Genomic DNA, 27,844 nt, shown 5'->3' with positions numbered 1-27,844 from the left:
CTGGACACATGCTAATAGTCATGACAACAGATAATTTTATGGTGGCCGCACTTGCAAACTTTGAGACGATGTTCAAATTCAGTTTTTACTGATGAGTAAAGTATTTTTACGCACAGCAAATAATACTTTTTTTGAACATAAATCACACATACTCTTACTGCCACAATGTATGTATGTCGAAAAATGTACCCATTTTCCCACTGTGTGAAAGGGACTTCGTTAATATAAAATTAATGTGGTTATTATGGTATAAATTTAACAAGTAATGCATTACTCATTACATGAAAAAATATGCGTAACATGTTACCCCAACACTACAGGTTACCTTATTTACATGCATCATTTTTAATTCCCCCCCTTCTGCCCAGTTAAACCGGCGCGGCTCCACTATGAGCACTGTGCCCGCCGCTGGACGTTTGGGACAGTATGAGATCAGAGGGCTCCTTCTGTGTTACCTAAACATTGTGAGAACCTTGTCGGATGGTAAGCGCACTTTTGTTATCATCATATCATCCAGCCTTTTTGTTATCATCATAAAACACCACCATTATAGTCAAGACTATAGTCTCCAAACAGCTCAAACATGCAGTTTAGTCTGGGACTAGACCTAAGCCATGTCTGTGAAACAATTATAACACTTGAGGTGTGGGCGACAGCTGTTGTTGATCTTTAAATGACAGGTGTTTCAATTCTATGGAAATCTGTTGAATATCCGTTGGAGTTTCGTGGGTGCAAATAACTTGAATCCAGGGTTTATCAGTCCTGCTCTGGGGCTCTTCTGGCGCTACACGGTTCGGCTCCCACGGCTGCTTGGCGGCTCATTTGTAATGCTTGATCTATGTTGGGAGTGTCCGATAAGGGAGTCGCCTAAAAGATGAAGTGCTGGAGCAGGATTGAGAAACTGATTGAAACAAGTTGGTGCCTGGTCTTAGATCCAGGGTTTCATAAAAATCCTGAAATTTTGATTTAACACATAGATTTCTATTCAATCTGTTTTTATAGTATTTCTCTGCTCTAAAATAGCTCTCACAACATCGGCTAGATATTCTGAGTTCCTGGTTAGAGTAAAATAAGTGACTATTGGAGACATTAGTACATATATTATTAATTAAATTTGCACTCATCCATCCCAGTAATCACTATGAAAAAAACATATCTAGGAGTCATGAATGAAAAAGAAAAAAAAACGGTTACACTTTTTTTTAAGGTGTCCATGTTACAGTGTAATTATATATTTAAGTACTGAGTAATATTAAGTAACTACATGTACTTACTATTGGATTAGGGTAGGATTAGGATTTGGTTGATGGTAAGTTGCATGTAATTATGCATAATTTACTGTTATTACTACACTGTAAAAAAATATTTTCATGTCATGTTATCACAACTTTTTATCTTTTGTCAAATCAACTTCGATAACTAATGTGTGAAGATAACATACTATTTTGAGTTTCTGTTTATCAAACCAATCTTCTTCATTGTATGAACTCAAATTTTTAATTACAACGAACTAAAAAATGTAAGGCAACAAGGTAACTTGCTTTTTTAAGTTAAACCAACATTTTTTTTTACAGTGTATGGTAAGTACATGTAACATATGTAACAAGGACACTTTAAAATAAAGTGTTACCAAAAAACCTTATCCAGGAGTCATGAATGAGTGGAAAGGTCATGGAAACATCATTACTCAGAGCATGGGAACCTTGTGGATCTGTTGTCTGGGTTTCCTCTTGAGAGTGTCACTTGTCTATATAAATGACATTTATAGGCATGATGTATCGTATTACCGTGTACAGACATGTGTCTTAATAAGAAGAAGAGTTGAGCAATGTTGCGTTAATGCTTTTGTTTCTGTCTTACTCAATGTCTTCCTTTAGACACTCTGGTGGCCTACTGGGCAAAAGTCAATCCACAAGACATCATGAACTTCCTCAGTCTGCTCGAGTGAGTGTCTTGTTGATCTCGTTACTCATGTGCATATCAATCTTGTGTTCCTACACATTTAGATGGTAAATCAGACGAAATAAGTTGGTAAGAAAGAAAGTTTGAGAGAAAGTCTCTTATGTTCAACCAGGCTTTATTTGATTTATTTGATCAAAAACAGAGTAAAATTGTGACATATTATTACAATTTATTGGTATTACGCCATGTTTCTCAATGACACACCCCCAACTCATAAAGATCAGGGCTCAAAGAAAATCGCCAGCTTTCTACTTGTATTTACAACTGTGGCGGCATTCATGTGCATTCAACGTGTTAATATGATCTTTCTGACGTGACTTGAATGCACAATTAGGCACTGAAGTTATAAGAAGTGCATTAGACAGTTTACACCAATTCCCACTTTTTTGTTTCCATCCAAATTTGAGAATTTAACTTATGCACAAAATGGGAATATCGAATAAAACATTTGCACTGTTTCCATCCAGTGGGCCGAAGAGAACAAAATCGTCACTTTCCAAATGCTAAATATCAATGAGAAAAATGGAAGTTGCTGCACTAGGAGAAGCCATTTTATATCAAAATGTTTTATATAATAAATTACTTGCCTTTCCACCGTAGTTTATGTGTTTTCTTATCAGATAAAATGAATCCGACTCAATTGAGTGCATACGTTTTTTCTATGCACATATGTGACCCTGGACCACAAAACCAGTCACAAGTCACATGGGTATATTTGTGGCAATAGCCAACAATACATTGTATGGGTCAAAATTATAGATTTTTCTGTTATTGCAAAAATCATTAGGAAATTAAGTAAAGATCATGATCCATGGAGATATTTAGAAAATGCCCAACCGTAAATATATAAAACATTCATTTTTGTGAATGGATGCAGCACAATCACGAACATAAATGGACAAATTTATTGGCGATTTTCTCAATGTTTAGATTTTTTTGCATCCTCAGATTCCAGATGTTCAAATAGTTGTAACTCTGTTAAATATTGTCCTATCCGATCAATGGAAAGCTTATTTATTCATGTGTAAATCTCAATTTTAAAAAATTGACCCATGTGACTGGTTTTGTGATCCAGGGTCACATATTTGGAATTTATTTGCATCTTGCCGTTTGCATCCAGCGTTTTTTTTTTTTTATGCGATATACCAATAAGAATAGGTGGATGGATAAATAGCTACTGAGAATTGTGTTGCTTGCAGAATGTTCTTATTCTGGATTTCTGGCCTTAAAAATTGTTTGAGAATATAAAGGTCTGTTTCCAGAAAGTAAATCATGACCCTCAAATGTTACCTTGTCTCTTTGTGTTTATCTGGCTTTCTATCACATAATATACTAATTTTCTGTCTTCTCTGACTGTAGGATCTGCGTAGTCCAGTTCCGCTATGTTGGCAAGAGAAGCATCAGCCGGTATGCTTGATCAGGACTCGACAACAAAAACATGTTTCCAATTTAAGAGTTAACCACATTCATATCACTCATATTTACATGAACCACAACTGTGCCACTGTGCTGCCCGCTATCGTGTCATCAAAGCCAGACCTTTACATCTCATTGAATGGGTCCTGTGTTTTCAAAATAAGCCGCGGTATCAAGATTAGCACTGTTGCGAACAATAGTCTTTGTTTGTGTGTGTTGTTTAGGAGTCAGGAACCCTGGGTGTCGAAACTCTTCCCGTCTGACAGGAAGTCCCAGACCATGCCGGTTCTGCGTGGTCGAGGAAGCTTCATGCAAGCAAAGCTGCAGCAGTTCAGCACTATGGACACCTCATTAACCCTGAACATGGGTAAACATCTGTCTACTCCTGTTGTTTTATAACCTTCATTCTGTGAAACACTGTATTATGATACAGCTTCTATAATGCTCTATTCTGCTATATTCTGCAATGCAACGTAACAAAATACAACATACTGTAATGCAATGGACATGATAAAACTTGACAACTTTATCTAATTTAACATAAAGGGCCCTATCTTGCACCCAGCGCAATTTACTTTGTACACCGACGCATGTATCATTCCTATTTTTCACCCGACGCACAGCTGACATTTCCCTCCACAGACGCACGTCTGTAAATTAGTGAATGAACTTGTGCTCGCGGGCGGTTCAACGAAAAGAGGAGGCGTGTTCCGGCGCAAACGTTCCCTGGTGCTATTTTGCAGTTTCAGAAAACAATTCCGCCACTGACCAGGAAAACCCTTGTCTAAAGTCGCGTTTTGTGTGCTATTTATGGTATTTTAAGGGCGCATGCTTGGCCATTATGTAGCGTGTGAACAACGCACATACACTTTGCTTCTCTCATCTACACAAACGCAGCAGTTTTAATTTTTGCAAATCATACATAATTACAAGGAAAAATATTAACACGAGGGAAATCATTGTTGTGTCCATGAAGATGTGAAAAAATAAATCTAGCTTACACATTTACCCAAATTATTATACGCCTGTTTAACCAAAGTTTATTTGGGTGGGTTTCTCCCATCCTCATACATCGTCACTTCTCTGTCTTTTACGGCCCTGATGAGAGCGTCGGTCTCCTCGGCTGTGAACCGCTCCTGGCGTGCGCTGGCAAATCCGTCGTTATAATAGCAATCCGCCATGGAACAAGCAAGCCTGCTCTTAAAGGGAATGTGAGATGACGCTCTGATTGGTTTATTTCACATTATGCCCAAACCACACCTATGAATAATGAAGCTACTTCAGACCAACCCATTTTAGATTTGCGTCGGGAGCAAGAGTCATTTATCCTGCCGGTATAATAGCAACAGCGCCCGGGATCTGCCCACAAAGTTACTTGCGTTTCGAGTTTGATACTTGCATTTCAGATCGTTAAAGTAGGGCCCAATTTAATATTATGTAATATAATTTACCTTAATTTACCTTGATGGTTTACTTTAAAATTCCAAGTCTCTGCTGTCTATCATGCAATTTTGTCATCATCCATTAAATCATCCATTCAAAAAAATAAAATAAAAATCCTTACTGCCTGATTTACACTAAAGTTTGGGGTCAGTCATTTTTCAGTGTTTTTGAAGCTCACCAATTTGTTTGATCAAAAAAAAATAGAAACCTGTGGAATATTAATACAATTTAAAATAACTTCTCTATTTTAGTCTTCAGTGTCACATGATCCTTCAGAAATGATTCGTATATGCTGATTTGCTGCTCAAAAATAATTTCTTATTATCAATTGTTGCAAACGTTTGGGCTGCTTAAAGTGCCCCATTATGCTATTATAAAGGTTCCTCGTTCAGTTTTAGAGGTCTCCTACAATAGGTTTACATGCATACAAAAACACTTTAATTTTCTCATAATATACACATTTCTCATTTTTTTTTCCCCCTTCTTTCTCATATTTTTTTCCATCACCATGTCCCTTTAATTCATTTTCTTTCTTTTTTTTTCTTTTTCTTTTTTATAAATCATGTACTGCAAGTGAAGCCAGTTGTTTTCATTGTGCATCTTAAGATGAATGTGTAATTGTGGAGTGTTGTATCTCAGCTGGAGGTCCCACAGAAGCAGAGACCAACCACCAGTCTTTGCTTGAGGGGAACATGTCGACAGAAGCCTGCCTTACCGTGCTGGACGTCCTCTCACTCTTCACTCAGAGCTTCAAAGTAATCACCAGTTGTTGTTTTTTTACTCAGATCTGTGTTCTAAATCATTTGATTCTTCCATAAACTGATCATGTGATTACTGGATCCTGACAGAATCAGCTGCTGGACAGTGAGGGTCACAATGCTCTGATGACGAAGGTCTTTGACACGTACCTCACTTTACTGAAAGTTGGACAATCAGAAACCGCAATCAAACACATCTTTGCCTCTTTGCGAGCCTTTATCGTCAAGGTGAGATCAATATATTTCTTTAGTTTACTCAGAAAACTATTATTTACTCATCCTCATGACGTTACAAACCCAAGTGCTGTTGTTTTTTCTGTACAACACAATTTTTTAATATTTTTAGCATTATATTTAGCATATTTATTTTAGCGTGCATGTTGGGTGCCTTTGAATAATCGAAGTTTTAATTAATGACCACAATCTTGAAATGCAACATCATGAGATGTTTTCAAGATGTTCCAGATTTTGCCTATACTTGAACATTGATGTGTTTGTGTCTCGATTATATACATTTAGTTCCAGGTTCCCCTTTTCAAGGGCCGTGTTACACTGTGCGGTTCGCTGTGTTACGAAGTCCTGAAGTGCTGTATGTCTAAATTAAGTATCCTACGTGGGGAGGCGTCTGCACTTCTTTACCTGCTCATGAGGAACAATTTTGATTACACCAAGAGGAAGAGCTTCCTGCGCATGCACTTGCAGGTATATAACGACAATTTCAGGCAAATCTCATGACGATTCGCATCATTCTGAGCTTTGTTCATTTTGGACGTTACAAATCCCATTTTTACTGTATGTCAGCACATGTTTTCATTTGAAGGTTTCCTTGTCTGTAAACGGTCAACTCTTACAATTGTGCATTTGGATGTGGGGAGTTTTTTTTAGTCCTGTAACCTAATGCATAAAATATGGAGTGGTTACTGAATCATGAGCTTGCACCATTGGGTCCTTGAGTAAGACACTTCAAAGGGCGGCTGTTAGATCATAACTTATTAACTGTTTTTGCTGCAAAAACTTTTCCAACATTTTAAGTGAAACTATATTTTTAATGCATGTTATGGTCCATTTAACTCTAGGCTGCTTCAAGGTGATTGTCTCTGACATAAGTGTACTGTACTTCACTTTATATACATATATGATAAAGTACATTAAACCGTACACTTTATATGTACATTTTATTCATATAAATTATTATAATTTATATCTTATATACAGGGTTTGACATAAAAAAATGGCTCACTGTCACTGTGGCTTGTGTATTTCAAAAGTTACTAGCCACTAGCCACATTTTCACTGGCCACAATTTTGACATTGATACCATGGGGAAATACTGCCTTATAGATATTTTTTATATTATCTCATAATTTGGCAGAATGTATATTAGGCTGCTGTCACTTTAAGACCTGTGACAGCAGCCTAGATTTTAAGAATCTCTTTCTCAACTGTTTATTTTCACTTAGAACATTACTGACTGTTTACGTGAATACTCGCCAAGACCGGCAATTTTATTTTGTGTGTATTTGATTGTTTAAGTGCGCTAAGTAGCAAAAAATAACTTTTTAGTACTAAAATTAAATTAAATTAAATTTAGTACTGAGAGGCAGCTTTATGTGCACATACTTTGGGTGTGCAGGAATGAGTAAAAATATGTGCAATAAACGCAATTCCACGGCGAAATTCAAGCCCTGTAACACCAACAATATTCATCCGGAGCAAATGAAACGAGTGAGTAGGGCTTTAAGCGATTAATCACGATTAATCGAATCCAAAATAACAGTTTGTGTGTACATAATATATGTGTGTGTTGTGTATAATTATTTTATATAAATACACACATATGCATGTATATATTTGAGAAATATTTGCATTTATATACTGCATATATATTTTTATATGATTTATATTATATATAAATAGAACTATTTTACATATAAATAATTTTTTTTAATTAAATATATACATGCATGTGTGTGTGTATTTATATATACAAAATAATTATACACAATACACACACATATATTATGTAAACACACACTTTTATTTTGGATTCGATTAATCGTGATTAATCGTTTACAGCCCTACGAGTGAGTGAAGAGAGGCGGGTTTGTGTGTCACTCGCTGTCGGAGAGATGAGAGAGAGAAAGCGCAGCTGGTATCCTGTATCTATTCTGTGGAAAATGAGTATTAGGGGTTTCAGATATTTCAGTATTGATATGCATTGAAAAATCTATATTTTTGACAACACTACAGTGCACTTAGTTTATTATTTCAGATGCCTTTTTAAAAGACTACAATTGAAAAATGTATTATATATAAAATTCAACCCACCAAAGTGTTAATGTCACACCCTGTATGTATATATACTGTAGATATATATAGATATATATTTGTTTATTTATCATTATACGTTTTTCACTCATTTATTTTTTATAGTCGTATTCAAACATTCATAACATTCAAATTAATTCGCCTACTTACTAAGTGCTAAAAGTGTATACTCTTGTGATGAAAAAGTACATATGAGAGTGTAGCAGAAGAGTAGGCAACATGGAAACCCACACTGTAAAAAAAAAAGTTGGTTTAACTTAAAAAAGCAAGTTACCCGCCTTAAAATTTTTAGTTTGTTGTAATTAAAATTTTGAGTTAATACAATGAAGAAGAATGGTTTAATAAACAGAAACTCAAAATAGTATGTTATCTTCACGCATTAGTTATCGAAGTTGATTTGATAAAAAGTTGTGATAACAAATCATGAAAATATTTTTTTACAGTGCACAACTCTCACTGTCTTGTAATGTGCTCTTCTCAAAAGCATAACATGTTTGCACAAAGAGCTTAAAGGATTAGTTCACTTCGGAATTCAAATTTCCTGATAATTTACTCACCTCCACGTCATTCAAGATGTTCATGTCTTTCTTTCTTCAGTCTAAAAGAAATTTAAGTTTTTGACGAAAACATTCCAGGATTTTGTCCATATAGTGGACTTCAAAGGGGTCCAACGGTTTGAAGGTCCAAATTGCCGTTTCAATGCAGTTCAAAGGCTCGACACGATCCCAGCCGAGTAAAAAGGACTCTTATCTAGCGAAACGATGGGTCATTTTCAAAAAACAAACAAACATTTATATACTTTTTAACCACAAATGCTCGTCTTGCACTAGCTCTGCGATGCGCCAAACATTACGTAATCGTGTTAAAAGGTCACACGTACGCACCGACGTAGTGTTTGCAAGTCATTTACAAAAAAAAAAACGTTGAACCCCATTGAAGTTCACTATATGGAGAAAAATCCTGGAATGTTTTCCTCAAAAACCTTAATTTCTTTTCGACTGAAGAAAGAAAGACATGAACTTCTTGGATGACGTGGGGGTGAGTAAATTATCAGGAAATTTTAATTCTGAAGTGAACTAATGCTTTAAGTATGCGATGTAGTCGTAATAGCGTAATAAAGCATCATGGTTTCAGTGAGACAGGTCAAGCCACATTCACTTGATGTTTTCTTCAACTCAATTGCACTTTCTCTCTCACATGTCTTAAGGAATCTGCACCATTTATACTCAATGCAAAGCAATAACTTGACTGTTTTTATTTATACTATACATTTCAATTGTATCCTCATTATAAATGAAGACAGGTTCTCATTTGTTAGTATATTTTGTATTCACAATGAATTTACAATGCTTTAGATCTATTTTTAAAACTGATTTTTTTTGTTACACTTTCACTCCGTGAATACCAAATATATATACCTAATATATATATATATATATATATATATATATATAGAGAGAGAGAGAGAGAGAGAGAGAGATCTGTAAATTGTTATTCATCCTTTCATTTAAAATATTTGCATACATATTTATCTTCATATTTATCTTCTATATATATATATATATATATATATATATATATATATAAATACATTTGTCTGGAATAAATGATCCTTTTCATTAATTTAAAACATAGTTTCATTTTCATTTAAGTCAGGTACATTGGTTAAGCAATCCCTGAGACATGTGCCTTTTTTGGGTGACTCAAGAATGTTTCTAAAATATTGCATTGATATTTTGTCTGTTTCCTTTCTGACGGTTAGATCATCATCGCTGTGAGCCAGCTTATCGCTGATGTGGCGCTGACCGGCAGCTCGCGTTTCCAGGATTCACTTTCCATCATCAACAACTTTGCCAACAGTGATAAAGTCATGAAGGTGCAGTAGAGTTTTCTAGCTGGAATCTGCAGTCACTTGTCAAACTACCTTATAAATAATTTTCCTTTAGGGGAAATAATGTTCCTTTACATGTGCTTCACCACTTTTTGAAAGCCACTGTCTGAAATCAAAGCATCTCCAGTCTACGGAGCCCCTAAAGGGACATGAGGATGAAAAAAAATGCGAGATAGAGACAGAGCGTATTTAGGCCACGCTCACACCGGGGGGGAAAACAATCCAACTGTCTCCATTGACTTTGCATTGCGAGAGGCTGCCTCCTTGTCATTTCTTGCTTCTAACTAATGACAAAGTGTACAGCAAACAAGCTAAGGAACCCAGCAATACGTTTTTATAAGCTGTCGACCCCAAAAAAACGAGTGTTTAAGGACATAAAAGTTGATACAGGCAGTGAGACAGAGCGTAGCGTGGATAGCTTCTCTCACAGAAATATAACATATAAAACTGACATTTGGATATTTGACTCACCAGTGACCAAATGTTTAAATTACTGCACACGTAACTGTATTTTTAGTGCATACTGAGTGTCAGGATCCCACAATTTACCCATTCGTTCCAGCCTGTATCCACTTTTAAGTCCTAAACACTCGTTTTTTTGGGGTCGACAGCTTATAAAAAACGTATTTCTGGGTTTCTTAGCTTGTTTGCTGTACACCTCGTCACACAGCAGCTTTTAGGCATTTTTCTGTCTTTTGTTAGAAGCCAGAAATGACAAGGAGGCAGCCTCTCGCAATGCAAAGTCAATGGAGACGGTTGGATTGGTTTCCCCCCCGGTGTGGGCGTGGTCTTCAGATTATGGGGGGAGAAATTATGTGTATAATTTTTCGTTCTCTATCATATATTTTACGCAAAGGTTTTACGAGCAAATGCTAAGTTTATTGGTTGGGGGGGAACGCAAAACTTTAGATTACACAAAAGCATTGAAATATTTCTTTCCACTCCTATCTCATATTTTTTTTCCACCACCATGTTCGTTTAAGGGCTCATACCAGTCCATCATTCTTCATCGTTTAATTTAAACATGTAACCAGAAAAATATTTGCGCTGTCCAGAACACCAGGGGCCTGATGTATAAATCTTGCAATCTTTATCTGTATTATATAAAAAATAAACAACATAAATGTGCATGCCGCCTGCATACTGAGACTTTACGTACTCCCTCCTTTACTTGTGTGATCAAAATGATGAAGTAAAGAGAACACTGTAAATTTACACACATTAAATGAGTTAATCAAACAAATCACATTAATTATTCCAGAAGATAAATGCCCGGTTTCACAAACAGGGCTTAGATTAAGCCAGGATTAGACCTTCGATCAATTAGGACATTTAAGTAGCTTTTATAAACGTGCCTTTTTAGACATTACAAAAAACATTACTAGTGTGTATCTTGAGACATTAAGATATGTCTGTGCAAGTTGCTTTCAGTTAAACCAGCTCAAACATGCATTTTAGTCTGGGACTAGGCTTAAGCCTTGTCTGTCAAACCGTTGGGAAAAGTTTAATTAATTTAAGTAGTAAATAGACATATCATCTGCTTTTGTAAAACTTTTTCTCTGAAATGATACGTTTTAATGACAGCGAGGTTTGCTTGGTTGTGTACTAAATCGCAGAAATCACATTCTGTGAAGACCGAGATAATATTTTCAAAATAATAGCAAAAACAATTCCAAAACACTAAAATGCAGTGGAAGAGAAAATGTGTTTTTGAGAGATGTTTTCGAAAGTTCAGTGTAACAGTGTTCATAGTTCAGGGAAGGAGGCTGGAACCAGAAAACGATCAATGTAAACCTTAAAAAAAAAAAAAAAAAAGTAAAGCGGCAGCCAAACACGGAAAACTTCCGCGTATAAACATAATAAAACGCAACAACATAAAGTCCAGGCCTGGTCCTCTCAGGGAGTGTCATCACTTTTACCCTTCTGGAGCTCCTCCGTGAGACGTGAGACCGGTGTGGCGCGTGCTTTTAACACCGCTGAATGTGGTATGCAGGGCGGGAATGGAGCGAGGCCGTTGTGGCACGCACGTGTGTATTCATGACACACTCCCTCCATTCCCGCCCTGCATACCACATTCAGCTTTGCTAAAAGCGTGCAATACAGTCTACATGGCATTCTTGTGAAAGCTGTGAGTCATATGACTTGTGAACATGCCATAACACCTACAATAATAATCAGTTTACCAAAACTTTCTGTTTTTGTAACGTGATATCTATATGTCTCCCCAGAGCACAACGTTTCCATCTGAAGTGAAGGGTCTGACGATGAGAATTCGTACGGTTTTAATGGCCACCGCTCAGATGCGCGAGCACGAAAAAGACCCGGAAATGCTGCTTGACCTGCAGTACAGTCTCGCCCGCTCGTACGCCAGCACCCCGGAGCTCAGGCGCACCTGGCTGGACAGCATGGCACGAGCACACAGTAAGAACGGAGACTTTTCTGAGGTAAGTTGTTTTGTTGGTAAAGATCCTTTGTACGTGTTGAACTTGTTTTTGGCTTCAAGACGTTGTACACGGATGAAATTAGCGTGACGTCACTAACCTCACCACACCCTGAAGCTGTAAGCATACGCCTGCTTTATGATGAAAGTTTCCGAGGAAATGCACACAATATTTGTTTTTCAGATGTGTAAAATAATGTCATCCGTTGTTCCATTCAGTCTTAAATTTAGCAATACATTTGCATCAGTTCACCAAAACTGTGTTGCCGACCAAAACTGCCTGCACCCAATATAGCTGGACAGTGAGAGTATAATAAACAGATAAAGCGGCTGTCATTTTCTAAGTATTTCACCTTTCACCCTTTTTTGTGTTGGACCTCAACTTAAAGTTCAACTTAAAAGATGAAACTAATATATTATATAGACTCATTACATGCAAAGTGAGATATTTTCAAGCCTTTATTTGTTATAATTTTGATGATTGTGGCTTACAGCTTATAAAACCCTTTTCACAATATTCTAGTTTTGAATTTGGGGTTTTCATAAGCTGTAAGCCATAATCATCAAAATTATAACAAACAAAGGCTTGAAATATCTCACTTTACAAGTAATGAGTCTATATAATATTTAAGTTTCACCTTTTAAGTTGAATTAGTGAAATAAATGAACGATAAAATGTTTCGAGTTTCACCTGTATATTTAATGGCAGTAATTAATGACGGGCCGTCCTCTGGAAAGCACCTCCCGGACCGGTGGTATAACGTTCAGGTTAACCTTTAAACAATCACGAGCACCTGTAAGGACACCTGTCTCTCCCTCTGCCTGACTGAACACCGATCAAGCCTCAGTCTTTTAACAATAGTTCACGAGAGACTTTCAGTGCTGTTTACTTGTTCTGTTTACTTGTGTCATGAATTATTTAACAAATTGGCTTAATCTATTATGTACTCTTCTGGTATGTTTAGGTTGGCAGGAGTGTTTGATTCTTCATATAAATATATCCCCCACAAAATGAAAAACAGGACTCTATTAAAGGTCACTTCCTGGCCACAATCTCTTAAATTTCTATTTTGGTCGCATACAGGGAATACATCCAAGAATGGAAAAGATAATGAAACGGTTGTGGCTTCTGCAGTGGATGGCCCAAAACATAAACATGCAACGTATATGTTCTTCAATATATATTTACTACATAGAATATGTGCTTTATAGACCTAATTTCGTACTGAACACAATTTATTGCTTTCTGGATGGTATAGTAAAATCAGTTGACGTTAGCTATGTTTCCATCCAAAATTGGAATATCGCATAAAACATTTGCGAATAAATCAGCGTTTCCTTCCCATGTGTTCAAGAGAAACTCAATCGCCACTTCCTGAGAGAATTGACGCAAAATATCTCTAATATAAATGGAAGTTGCTGTAATCTGGGAAGAAACTGTGGCTCTTGTTTCCTCCATCATAAATGACTTGCGTCTCAGAGCGCACGGATGAAACACGATAAACGCTGTCATGTTCTCTTGCGTTCGGATGCTGGTGTCTGTGAACAATCCTGTGAGACGCTTCTGGGAGGGAATTAAACCAAATCATTCTGAAGAGATTTCAGAATGAGCAAACCAACATTTGAGATGCTGCGATGCGATTGGTCCACTGGTTAGTCCAGTTATCCAATCACATCCACTGTTGGGGAAAAGTATTTTGTTGTGCATCAAGGGATTTATTTGGTAAATGTGTTTCCATTGTAGTGTATGCGCATGTCTTCTTATCGAAGCAAAAATCCTTTATGCTCATTTTTAGAATATGTGTGCATCTTGGTGTTCCTATCCAGCATTTTTTTTTATTTTATTTTTTTGATAAACATAAAAGTAGGTGGACGGAATCCTACAGATTGATGAGTTTATATTCTGTTCATTATGCATGAGATTTGTTTTCTTAGTTCTGTGAACCTTATTTTCTCTGATGTTTCTCCGCTCTTGTATTTTCACAGGCTGCTATGTGTAATGTTCATGTTGCTGCATTGGTGGCAGAGTATTTGCACAGGAAAAGTAAGTTTGCAAGGGTTTGTTTACTTTCAACAAAGGGTTCATGCTCAGTTGTTTGGATCATATTCATTCTTCCTTAAATTACTGTGTCCAAAAAAAATCAACCGTAACTTTAGTTTACACTGATTGCTGAATTCAAATCAGAATGAATGTCTGACCTCATATTACAATGTTATTTTCATTCCCACCTAATTTTTCAATTGACCGTTCGCAAAGACGCGCCCCCCTTAGTTACTGTCGCTATGTCTGACAAGCTACGCCGCTCTCACGCCACACCATATTGTCACGCAGTGAAAAATACATCGTGGAGGAGAGAGGAGACTGACCACGCACTGGACAGGACAGACCTGCTTACTTTTAGGTTACTTTTGATATTAAACAAAGTCTCACCTTTCAAATTTGGTCATTTTTTAAAATAAATTTAAACAATAAATACCGTTTTGTGGCTTTTTAATGTGCCTGACAGATCGCTGTAGAGCATCAGTTAAAGCTGCTCGTGAACCGATCATCTCTTCCTTCTGGTTTATTTATAGCATCAAATAAACTTGAATGAACCTCAAAAGGAATGTTGTTTTAACCGTCAGTACACTCCGCTTTTCAAGTTAATCTACTAACTCTCCTGACTACTTTGTCGGACAAAATGGCGGATGGCGAAGTATGATTGGTCAGACCACCTGTCAATCAAGCTCCCTGCGAAGGGTCAATTATAAATGGTCACACAAAAACAATAAATTCCTGTGTCTCATGTGATTTCCCTAATTTTCCCCATGCAAATAAGGCTCCTGCTTGGAAAAAACACTCTACTGTCTTAGACCAAATGTGTGATGCCCGATGCAAATGGCAATGCAAAGTCTCAAACAATGCATCACGAATAGTGGAGCTATTGTGGATAGCATAGTAAACCTGTTTTTTTCTCTTCTTTTTTATATTTTAAACATAATATTACATTATGTTGTAAGTTTTATGAGTTTTTTTTTTAATAGTACATGTATCATTAACTGCTAGCAATTCAGAGTTTTGTGCCAATGCAAAACTAAAAACATGTCACCGGTTCCACAAATTTGCATGTCTAGAAACCAGAGATACTGTATAATGGCATTGTTGCCATTGACTGCTGTATGTTTCTTAGAAGTCATGTGTTGGCAACAGTGATGCAATTATTGTGTAATCCTAATCAGCTTCTCATGAGTAATCTCTAATATTGCATTAGCTTATGTAAAGTAGCCCCTAACTGTATTTGTGCACTTTCTTCATGCTGATATACTGATTCTTCAAGCTCCCTCCCAACCATTCTTTCACAATTTGAGCCTGATGAATCTTGACATTGTCATCCTGGAATATGGCCATGATGTGTCTTCCTACATGGTTGTTTAAGAAATGAAAAGCTACACACTTCATCAGTTAGGGTTAGAAGAACTGTTGCCAAACATAACATGCTAGAAACATAATAATCACTGCAATCCAGTCATAGACCTTTAAAGTCCCCCTGTGGTGAAAATCAAGTTTTTAATGTTGTTCAAATGTCTATGTAGTGTTTTTAATGTGCTCTAAGACAAATTCATGTCAACACCATTGCTGAGTATTTTCTCCTTAAAACCGCAGTGAAAAAAAGACTAGGTTGGAAATGTCGTCCTGACGTCACAAACTACCTTGTAACCAATCAAACCAAGTCTCTGAGCTGGTGTGAGTGGAGGCGGGGCTAATTAGCATATGCATAGAACCACGTATACGAAATGAAGCATGGGTGCAGAGTTACATTCGAGCTATTTTAAGGCATGAAGATTTTTTTTTCATAGGAATTTTTTTTTTTTAATATGTAATTTAGGTGATTTAAAGATGAGTTTTAAGGGATAAAAGTATTGACTACAGGGGGACTTTAAGCAATTGCATATTTAAATCCAATCAATTTTTTTTGGCTGAGCAGTGTATATATATTTACAACCTTTTATGGTAGATGCGATTTGACTGTATATATAAAGAGTTTTTGCTCATCTTTTCATAATATTGTGACACATATTCTGCTATCTTATTGTTTCAGAGCTGTTCCCGAGTGGACTGGCAGCTTTTAAGAGAATCACCCAGAACATTGATGAAGAAGGAGCTATGAAAGAAGATGTAGGGATGCAAGATGTATACTACACTGAGGTAAACAACACTGGGGGAGTTTTATTAATGCAAAAAAAACAGATCATGCTAGCATTATAGCGATTTTTAACCCCATAAAAGACTGTCAAGAATATGTTCGATGAACAAGTTGCATTTGTGAAACTTCAGCTGTACTGAAACTTCTTCTGTGATAGGATGTCCTGGTTGAGCAGTTGGAGGTGTGTGTTGAGGGTCTATGGAAAGCTGAGAGGTTTGAACTCATAACACACATTGCGAGACTCATCATTCCTATTTACGAGAAACGGCATGAGTTTGAGGTAAAAATATCAGGATGCACTGATGCAATGCCGATTACTTATTTTCCTACAATTGCAAGTTTCCCAACTCTTTCATTTTCTCTGAATAGTCTTTCACAGCACTGTGGGTAGAAGACTTTGTGGCATCTGTGGTTTTTTATTTGACAGAAGCTGTATAACTTAACTCTCAATAGCTTAACTCTTAGGAAGCAAATGCACACACTGACGGGACCGTGAGAGGACTGAAGTTGCTCAGATGTGTGTGTGTGTGGACAGTGAGGGCAATATTACTACGAACAGCCTCAATCTGTTTCACTTTCACTTCTCAGTTAAATGAGGAAAACATAGAAATAAGTATAAAAAAATCATGTTGCAGGAAAAACCCTTATAAATATATAGGGACCGCATGATCATGGATAATTAAGAGTGGGCTCTTCTGAAAAAACATGCTGAAGCCAGACTATTTTGAGAGAGGGAACCGCTTTAAACAAATCATGACTTCTCATGACAGTGCTGGCACTGTGGGAAAGTTTCCATGGTGGAGAGTGTGTTTGTAAAAGGCTTTCTAAACAATGGTTACAGAAAGTACAGGATGATTTCACTTCACAAATGAAAAGGATTTTTACTTTTTGTGAGGGGGAAAAAGTGGTGTATGTGTGGGGTTTGTCAGTGCTTTCAAATCACTACAGACACGTTTGCAAATCTAAACTTTGAAGCACCATGTGGAGATATTTCATTCCTTTAAACGGATAGTTCACCCTAATATGAAATGTATTTATTATATCATTATTTGCTCGCTCTCATGACGTTCCGAACCTGTAAGACTTTCGTTCATCTTTAAAACACAAATGAAGATGTTTTTGATAAAATCTGAGAGATTTCTGTCTCTCCATTGACAGCTACACAACTACCACTTTGACGCTTCAAAACGTTCATAAAGAGATCGTAAAACTAATCCATATGAATTGAGCGGTTTAGTCCAAATTTTCTGAAGACACTCAATCGCTTTATATGATGGACAGATTTAATTTAAGCTTTAATTCACATTTAAACATTGATCAGCAAACATAAACAGAAGCACAACCGAACTTGACACGCGAGAACAAACCTCTTGCAGAAGCTCAAACGTGATGCGTAACACGAGAATGAACCTCATTGGTTCTTGCAGAAGCTCAAACGTGATGCGTAACACGAGAATGAACCTCATTGGTTCTTGCAGAAGCTCAAACGTGATGCGTAACACGAGAATGAACCTCATTGGTTCTTGCAGAAGCTCAAACGTGATGCGTAACACGAGAATGAACCTCATTGGTTCTTGCAGAAGCTTAAACGTGATGCGTAACACGAGAATGAACCTCATTGGTTCTTGCAGAAGCTCAAACGTGAGGCGTAACACGTGAATGAATCTCATTGGTTCTCGCACGTCGAGTGAACATGCTTGAGCTTCCGTTTACCACAACTAATGTGTGAGTTAATGAATGTTTAAATGTGAATTCAGTCTTTTGTAAAGCATGTAAAGCTATCAAATTTCTTTAGAAAATTTGGACTAAACCGCTCAATTTAAGTGGAATCACCTAGACTGGGTAAACCCAGCCCGATCTGCCGGCGATTTGATTTCGCCCTGAAGCTCAGGCTGGAAACTGGCTTATCCACCTGGCGCACTATTGGCGGGTTTAACACGCTGACGATAGAGAAGCGACGAATCCAATTCCTTTTAACCTCTCGACGATGCTCAATGGCTTCTTTAGTTTAGCAAACAAATCGCTCGAGTGGGTGTAAATACCGCTCACTTCCATGTTGTTGTTTTTTGGCACAACCTGCAAAAATCGCTCGATGCCATTGCTGCTTCTGCAAACCGCTGATCAACGTCCAAACCAACACGTTTGTTTTGTACAAACTGGAGTTTTCGCGTCTGATTGGTTGAAGGACTATCCACTTGCGTACAGAGTTATTTGAACTATGCCCGGTGATCACGCCTCTTGTGCAGTAGAAATACAGAGCAGATTATCCAGACTAATGTTCAATCTTAAAAGATTGAGCTTGGTCTGGTGATAGCCAGACTACTGTAGGTATCACCCCCATCCCTACGTGTCTTTAAATTACCTGACTTCATATGTGTTTATGGATGCAAGCTGATCCAGCTGTAAAATCAAATATCAATGTTTAGGGGATGTTATGCTTACAAAGGTGAGCAAATAGGAAAACCTGTGTTTCTTTTCTACCGTTGCCTTGTGCAAATGAACTTTTAACACCTCGCTAGTCATTATTTAAACTGTTTTTTTTTTTTTAAGTATTTAAATCATTTGAAGTGTTTGTATTTAATTCGATTCCATTTGATTTTTCATATCCATTTTTTTTAAATGACACCCATGTATGAATATATTATGACATAGTGACAACTTGAATTACATAGTGACAACTTGTTTTGACATTTTTTCCAAGTCAAGAGCGTGTTGGCACCACAAAGTCTGACAGGAAGATTTATTTGACAACATGTCATGAAGGAACACACGTGCTGCTGATGTTTTTTGTTGCATAACCCAATTTACTTTACTCTAATAAAGTACTCTCTAACAGTTCTGAGGAAAACTGTAAGCAGGAGACTTTATATTATGTACCTTGGCTCTGCTAACAGACACATCCTTATTAAAGTTGACACACTTTAAAGATGACACAGTTGCAGTCCTGCATACTTATGCTTAATGGATTCATCACATCAGACTTTTCATTTCCTGCTCTTGTTCCCCATCTATCTCTCCTTTTTTTCCCTGTTGATAAATATGCTAATAAATTAAAGCAGTCAGTTTTTAATTCATTTGCATTATGCTTTTCACAATTCATATTAACATTAAGCAATCCAAAGTTGACTGTTTCAAGCAAAAAAGCTGAAAACCGCAATTGTTACACGACTTTACCGCACAGAAAGTGCATGAACATGACATGCTAGCAGTTCTCAAACGTTCTCTTACAGAGCTATTATTTCTCTCTTTCTCCGATAGAAACTGAGGAGATTGTATGACACACTGCAGCGAGCTTATGCGAAGATATTAGAGGTAATAAAGTCTGGCCGACGTCTCCTGGGGTCTTACTTTAGAGTCGCCTTTTATGGACAGGTAGGTTCACGAGTTTATGCTTGTGTAGAATTGACTTGCTTTTTGCTACCACTTCCCAAAATGACTTCTCTGTGTAAACCATTGATATTGTGTATCTCTTGTGCAACTGATATTGTGCACTTTAGAGTCTGACAGCTGAAATATGTTTCATCTCATGAAACAATTTTTACACTACTGTTCAAAAGTTTGGGTCGGTTACATACACAATGTTAAAAATATAACCGTTTAAAATAAGTGTTTTCTATTTTAATACATTTAAAATGTAATTTATTCCTGTGATGCAAAGCTGAATTTTCAGCATCATTGCTCATGTCTTCAGTGTCACATGATCCTTTGATGAATATAAAGTTCAAAAGAAAAGCATTTATTTAAAAAAACTTTTTGGTTGAAAACTATATAGTCTTTACTGTCACTTTTTTAATTTAATGCATCCTTGTTGAATAAAAGTATTATTTTTTTATCTTACTGACCCCAGACTTTTGAACATTATTGTATGTAAAGATCATCAAAATAGATGTATCACAATAACACAGCACAATAATACAACAGGAGCAACATGTCAATCATGCAACTAAAACAATTACGATTGCAGGGTTTCTTTGAAGAAGAGGATGGAAAAGAATACATTTACAAAGAGCCGAAGCTCACAAAGCTTCCTGAAATTTCCCTTCGCCTCACAAGCCTCTACGGAGAAAAGTTTGGAGCAGAGAACGTCAAAATCATCCAAGACTCCAACAAAGTGAGTTTCTATTTGACTGTGCAGCTTCCTGTATTGAGATGAAATGACCCTGAAGAGCAGCACATCTGAGTCATCATTCAGGAAAGAGTTGTTTATCTCAAGAACAAACATTTGGAGGCACATCTAGCTTCCAGGCTTTGCATATTTTTGAGTATTTTAACATTTGGAAACACATTACATTTTTACCCATTTCATAGTAAACTCACTTTCTTTAAAACCACACTTAAACTTTTTTTTTACCCACAGGTTAACCAGAAAGATCTGGACCCAAAGTTTGCCTACGTTCAGGTCACGTATGTCAAGCCCTTCTTTGACGAGAAAGAGCTGGTGGAGAGGAAGACGGACTTCGAGAAGTGCCACAACATCAATCGCTTTGTCTTTGAGACTCCGTTCACACTAACGGGGAAGAAACAAGGAGGAGTTGAGGAGCAGTGCAAGCGGCGGACGGTACTTACCAGTAAGCAGACAGCAGGAGATCTGGCATTACTCCCAGTACATCATATTTTTGAGATTACCAACATTTTTTCAACTCTTACAGTTTGCTTTTTTAACAACACTTAGGCTACACACACAAGACATCCAGATTTGGTTATCATTTCGTCTTTTAGTGCTTAAAGGAACAGTTCACTTCAAAAGGAAAATTATCATTTTGAAGTGAACTAATCCTTTAAAGGGGTACTCACCACTGGTATGGGCTTTCAATAAAACATGGCTGCCTATGCGGTAGAAAGGCAGGACATTTTTTTACATTTGTGCTACCTGACTAGAGAAAGCAAAAAATGGGCTGTTGTCTTCCCTTTTGTAAAAAAATTTTGGAAAACTTAAACACCCATAATGCACTGGGCATTTTGCCGTCCAAGACCACTCAGTCATCAGTATGCAAACTTGGTGTCGACTTGTTTTGCTCCTCGGTGCAAGAATTCAGAGAGTAAATGTTTAGCATGAGTTATTTTCAGTTTCAAGTGAAGGGTCCAGAATGTTGTAGGGAGTGGCTTCAAAGTAAAAGTGACATGTGAAAGCCAACTAACACATACTTAGAATTTTTTTTATTTTTTAAAACACACACACACACTGCAAACCGTAGAGACACACACCCGGAGCAGTAGGCAGCCATTTTGCTGTGGTTGGGGTTTAGGTGTCTTGCTCAAGGGCACCTCATCCATTTCCTGCTGGTATTGAGAATCAAACCCGCACCCTTCAGGTTACCAGTCTGACTCTCCAACCATTAGGCCACGACTGCCCCACTTGTAAATATGGAGAGAACACCGCCACAATGGAAAATCTGAAAATACTGGATGATTATAAACACTGGTTTAGTCCAAACAGAAGGGGGAAACTGAAAGAAACTGCTGTTCTGTCAGGTCCCCCATCCGTCAGTTCAGTACAACAACGAAGGCTGTTACAATAGTATTTTTACCACAATGCTGTTTAAAGAATACACAAAGTACGATACATTTTTACAATAACCGTTCTGTTAATAACCCTCTGTTGATCCGACAGTCCGCGGACAATACAATCTGTAGTTTTCACGAAAGCCATGGAGATGTCAAAAGAGTTTTGTTGGTACATAAACAGGACTTTCTTGGAGAACGAGTAAACACTGTTTATTTACTACCGACACTATAACAATACAAAGCAGGTTGAAAACCGGTGAACCTACACTTATAAAAGGGATAGTTCCAGTCCTTGATTCTGATTTGTTGAGCCGCACTTTTACATCAGTATTACTTTATAGACCTTATGCATCAGAGAATGAATGAATGAGGCATTTATATAGCGCTTTCATATGTACTACTGTATGAGAGGAACAAGTGTTTAGCAGCCATCTTTTGAATATTGTGTTTGAACTTCAGTTTTTGCGGTAGCTCTGTATATTTCTGTCATCGCTGTCGAAGAGTAATTAGCTGGTGAAGTGGATTTACTTATTGTAGAGTAATGCGGATATCGTAACAAATGTCAGTAGACCGGAAAGATTTTAAAACAAGCAGTTCATTCATAAATCCGTAAGATCTTACCTTCATCCTGTGGGAATACAAACCGGAAGAGAGAAAACGTGACGAGCGCAGCGCTGAAAAGGGGCGGGGCTACATACATCTATACAGTATTATTATTATAACCGTTTTATAAAAGCAATAAGCCCTATGGAGCCGTGGTTTACAGTGAATTTAAAATCTTAGCTGCTCTAAACTCACGGCTTCACGGGGCTTGTTGCTTTATTTAATCCTGTCGTGACATACGCAGGTCAGACATTTACAGGAGCGTACAGGACCGAACTGACCAACAAGTCGCTAATGGTTTAAACACAGTGCTTCTGTCAGTGGTGTTTTAGTCAAAAATGCAAAACACAAAAAAGTTGCTATCATCGGATTTCTTAAGTGACTCTAGTTTCACACATGCATGGAGTGATCATTTAGGGCATTGACTCTCACGTTTAAATGCTGTTATCACTCCTGAAACTTTGCAGTGTGTTGTTAACCTAATAATCATTGTTTACATGCTAGTTGCATACATCTTCATAACCTGAATTAAATGGCATGTATTTAATATCGTGTAACATCAGTGTAAATATTTGATGGAACTAAGAAAAACAGTCTTGTCTGAACAATGGCAATGACAAGTTCCCCGTGGGCCAATAGCGTTACTATTCTTTAAACTGGCACGCTCTTGTGTGGCAACTTTTGTGGGCAACCTATCATTTAGATAATGAGTCTTTTCAGTTGGCCTCTTTAACTGAGTTGTTGTCATGCACCAGTCAATAATGGCAACAACAGGTGCGTTGGACCTGTGAACTCCGTGACTCTGTCTGACAGTCAGTCATAGATGAAAGATTAGATGTACCACTGTTAGACCAGGATTACTGTCTTTTGTTTGAGTGGTGGTGTTTGTCTGTGTTGAGGTTCAAAAGCGTACCGTGTGTGTGTGTTTGTTTTTTGTGTCTGCAGCGGCCAACACATTTCCCTATGTAAAGAAGCGCATCGAGGTGGTGGGAGAGAAGCACTTGGAGCTGAAGCCGATCGATGTGGCAATAGATGAGATGAGAGAGAAGAGTGTTGAACTCGCTAAGCTCTGCTCTAATCAGGAGGTTAACATGATCACGCTTCAACTCAAACTCCAAGGCTGTGTTAGTGTGCAGGTACTAGTATGCATTACAGACTCATTGGGCCTTTTAGTCTTCATACTATTTACACTACCATTCAAAAGTTTGTTTTTTAAGAAATTACTACTTTTATTTAGCAAATGCACATTAAATTGATCAAATAGTTAAGAGATCGTTAATGTTACAAAAAATATATTTTTCAAATAAATGTTCTTTTGAAGTTTCTATTCATCAGATAATCCTGAAAAAAAATATTATCTACTAAAAAAGGAATTTCACAAAATATTACACAACTTTTTTTAATATTGATAATAATAGTACATGTTTCTTGAGCAGCATATCATCATATTCAAATAATTTCTGAAGGATCATGTGACACTGACGACTGAAAATTCTGAAATTTCCGCTTTGCAGAACAGGAATAAATTACATTTTAAAATGAACATAGAAAACATCAAGACTTTTTTTTTCATGACAGTTAAGCATATTTTCCCCAAAAAGATTAATCTCTGTGAAAAAAAGTATTATATACAATGTGTTTATACATCATGGTAGTAATTGTTATACTGCTTTCAATTTAAACTAATTTTTATTTTATTAAAAAAAAAAAAACATTGCATTACAATCTTTTTAGTAATTCAGTTTATTATAATTTGTAATGCTGTGTTTCCCCCATTATAACAATGAGAATCAGATGTGTTTTGCATTTTGCAATCTTTCGTGCTTCCCATAATGTTATTCATGCATTAGGTCAATGAGAATGGGGTGAGAAATATGTTAAGTTATCATGAAAAGAATATTACAATTAACAATCATGGATAATATCGCTCTGCAATATTTCTTCTCAGTTCTTCAATTGCCTTAATTGTAGCACCCAAAAACCTGTTATTCACCTGTGTGTTTACATGATGATAATACATCAAGTATAAAAAAACAGCTAATTATAATGCAACACATTGAGTTGTTTAAAGGTGCAGTAAGTGATTTCTGAGAAGCGCTGTTGAAAGTGGATCTGACCGAGCAGTACAACACACTTGTAGCCAATCAGCAGTAGGGGGCGTGTCCACTAATGATGGGGGAGGAGAGAGAGTGAGCCAATCAGCAGTAGGGGGCGTGTCCACTTATGATGGGGGTGGAGAGAGAGTGAGCCAATCAGCAGTAGGGGTCTTGTCCACTAATGATGGGGGAGGAGAGAGAGTGAGCCAATCAGCAGTAGGGGGCGTGTCCACTCATGGTGGGGGAGGAGAGAGAGTGAGCCAATCAGTAGTAGGGGTCTTGTCCACTAATGATGGGGGAGGAGAGAGAGCAAGAGGGAGATTTGAAGAAAGACTGTAGAAAGAGAGATGCTGAGAGACATTACAAAAGAGGAAAACTCAGAGAGGAATATCACTGGGAAAAGAAGGGTTATGATCAGGCAAGAGCTTTAGGACCCGCATTAATATTAGAAAAGCTTTCCAGCGTTGTGGAGACCTGAGTGGGAAGACCTGAAAACAGACACACAATTCGTTATTTCTGCTTCATACGCGAGTAACATTGGTTTTGCTCTGATTCACAGAATCAAGAAATGCTGTTGTTGTATTGTGAGCTCTAGTAACAGGACAGTTTTGAGTGTCATTGTTTGTCTCATGTATTTTGTGGGCGGAGCAATGTAGGGAGGGGTGTGTTTGTTTGAGTTGATTTCAAACATCAACAGTGTTTCTCAGAAATCGCTTACTGCACCTTTAAGATGACAAAATGCCAATTAAGTTAATTACATCCAAAACAAGATTCCTGCAGCCCTGTAACAGGGAAACGATTAAATGTAACAAACGTTTTTACATTTTTGACCTATGTCAAATATCCCTTGATAATGTTCATTGATAATGGTTTGTCGCGCAATGAAACCATGCATCTAATACCGGTTTTGGGCTTATAGGTGAATGCGGGACCGATGGCCTATGCCCGAGCTTTCCTGGATGAATCCAAATCTGGTCAACCCAATAAGAAAGTCAAGGAGCTCAAAGAAATATTCAGGTATGCGGTATTACCTTTGCAGTTTTTTGTTGAACTTAGAAAGGGAACAGATAACTGTGGGTACATAACGGAAAAAGCATGGTTCGGTAACAAGAACAAAAATCAACAATTACAAGGAAATTGTCCAACACCAAGGCCCTGTTTACACCAGGTATTAAGATACGTTTGGTTGATCAGATCACAAGTAGACGAGGGAGACACATTCACGTTTACACCTGGTGTTTTAATCCGTCTCTTTTGTCCACTTTCTACCACTTCTGTCCTGATTTCTTCGAGGGGAGGGTCTATGTAAATGTATGGGGTTCTCAGATCTTTCGCACTTCCCATAATGTTGTTCATGCATTAGGTCAGTAGACGGTCTTATGTGGCTGTTTGAATGTATTTGACAACATGGGAAGTGTTTACCCAATGAAAGAAATCCGGTCAAATGCGTTTTCTACTCGTGATCGGATTTACGAAAACACTACTTAATACCAAGTGTAAACGTGGGTCCTATTGATACAGGTTTTCTGAATTAGGATATAGAGATATCTATACAAATATTATCCGTAATTAATAAAAGTTACACTCTAAAAAATGCTGAGTTGTTTCAACCCAATTTTGGGTAAAATATGGACAAACCCAAACATTGTGTTAAAAATGTAATTTAAAAATTTAACCCAATGGCTGGGTTTGTCCATATTTTACCCAAAATTGGGTTGAAACAACCCAGCCTTTTTTAGAGTGTATAAAAAGGCTCACCTGGGGAAGTTTTTAAGCTTACTTCTCAAGACCTTTAATTTCAATACGATAGTAAATGTTCTAAAAATAGGTGAAGATGAAGTTAGTCATGTTCAGGAAGCAACCAACGGCACTTGCTGTTTATTCAACAGCATGTATCATCTTGCCATGTTGCAGGAATGTCTCTGTTATCATACAAGCGCATCTTCTTGGAATTGGCTTAGGAATTTGTGGGGATAGCACACTCGGTGACATTTATATGACAGGTTTAGTTCTCCAAACTGTTTGTTTTTATAATACAAGTCAATTTTTCCCCCATAAAATAGCTTAAATCATCTGAAGCTTTTGAAGTTAACTACACATTAAAAGTATACATGCGCACACACACTATACACTTTTTTTAGTTTTTTGTTATTTGCTCCTTTATTCTTGATTAAATGGTTTCTGATATGCCTAATTGTTTGGTTATATGCGCTGCAGGCAATTTGTCAATGCATGCAGTGTGGCTCTGGACATTAATGAGAGACTGATCAAGGAGGATCAGTATGAGTATCATGAGGGACTAAAGGCTAACTTCAAAAGCATGGTTAAAGAGCTTTCTGAAATCATCCACGAGCAGGTATGTTTCATTGCTCATTTCCATCTTCTTGCAACACACGATTCTTGTTCTTCTTTCAACTTCTCCTAAAAAAAAAACATATTACTGCAATTAATTCAGCCTAAACTCCATTCAAATGCTTTCTAGGTAATTTGGTGTGCTGCTTTTTAGAGTTTGCTGAAAGTTTTAAAATCCTGGCGGCGGTGACGTCTCTGTAACATTAGCTGATTTTTGCTTTGGTTAAAGCACTCGTCATTTTCACATATCTGACCGTCTCTATGTGAAAGGTCACTTCTCCTGAAAATGTTTACCCATCATGATTTTGTTCCTCATTTTTTGTTTCGGTGTAATGTATTGCCACACTAAGTCATTTGACTATACAAGACAAAAAAAGGGTTTGATTCCTTAGATGATCTATGACTCTTTCAGGGCTCGACATTAAGGCTTGTCCGGGACAAGTGGATTTTTTTTGTAGGACAAGTGAAAGTGAAAATTAGTTGTCCCACTGGACAAGTTAAATTTCAAACAAAATAAAATGGCATGTTACTTCACGTTATGTGCCACTCATTACGTCTATTTTACCGATTTAATTTTACCGATTTGAAACGAACACATTTTTTCCCCCACAATCCGTCGAACCAGCGTCCAACTCAGAATGCTTTGATTGGCCAATCACGATTCGGTCCAAGTTGAAACATTTTTACCTGCCTCAAAGCGCCAGGAAAAGCTCCAAAAATAAGTCACCTTACAGTTACACCAACAGCACCATACGAATTAAAACGGGAACGAAAATTTGTAACCAAATGGAAATGAATTCGACTGGGTTATTTATGAAGACGGAGTAATGGTCTGTGGCGTCTGTCGGGGACAACCCAACCCGGCT

At 37.3% G+C, this 27,844-nt stretch overlaps 1 protein-coding gene across 4 annotated transcripts in view; it reads left to right on the top strand.

Moving 5' to 3' along the window:
• dock11 (dedicator of cytokinesis 11) overlaps window positions 1-27,844 on the top strand; it is a 102,674-nt gene that overhangs the window by 61,771 nt on the left and 13,059 nt on the right. For all 4 annotated transcript variants that reach the window (XM_079585268.1, XM_079585266.1, XM_079585267.1 and 1 more), the window contains 18 exons: window positions 369-483; window positions 1,878-1,944; window positions 3,322-3,369; window positions 3,603-3,745; window positions 5,461-5,576; window positions 5,670-5,807; window positions 6,099-6,281; window positions 9,670-9,783; window positions 12,027-12,242; window positions 14,225-14,282; window positions 16,318-16,424; window positions 16,580-16,702; window positions 19,681-19,794; window positions 20,387-20,533; window positions 20,780-20,990; window positions 23,476-23,666; window positions 25,546-25,643; window positions 26,844-26,982. In XM_079585268.1, the coding sequence (XP_079441394.1) occupies window positions 369-483; window positions 1,878-1,944; window positions 3,322-3,369; window positions 3,603-3,745; window positions 5,461-5,576; window positions 5,670-5,807; window positions 6,099-6,281; window positions 9,670-9,783; window positions 12,027-12,242; window positions 14,225-14,282; window positions 16,318-16,424; window positions 16,580-16,702; window positions 19,681-19,794; window positions 20,387-20,533; window positions 20,780-20,990; window positions 23,476-23,666; window positions 25,546-25,643; window positions 26,844-26,982 (2,328 nt within the window). The remainder of the gene's footprint in view (window positions 1-368; window positions 484-1,877; window positions 1,945-3,321; window positions 3,370-3,602; window positions 3,746-5,460; window positions 5,577-5,669; window positions 5,808-6,098; window positions 6,282-9,669; window positions 9,784-12,026; window positions 12,243-14,224; window positions 14,283-16,317; window positions 16,425-16,579; window positions 16,703-19,680; window positions 19,795-20,386; window positions 20,534-20,779; window positions 20,991-23,475; window positions 23,667-25,545; window positions 25,644-26,843; window positions 26,983-27,844) is intronic.

Source organism: Phoxinus phoxinus (genome assembly GCF_949152265.1).
Source record: "Phoxinus phoxinus genome assembly, chromosome: 2".
In the NCBI taxonomy this organism is placed as follows: domain Eukaryota; kingdom Metazoa; phylum Chordata; class Actinopteri; order Cypriniformes; family Leuciscidae; genus Phoxinus; species Phoxinus phoxinus.
This window is presented reverse-complemented; position numbering and strand designations above follow the sequence as displayed.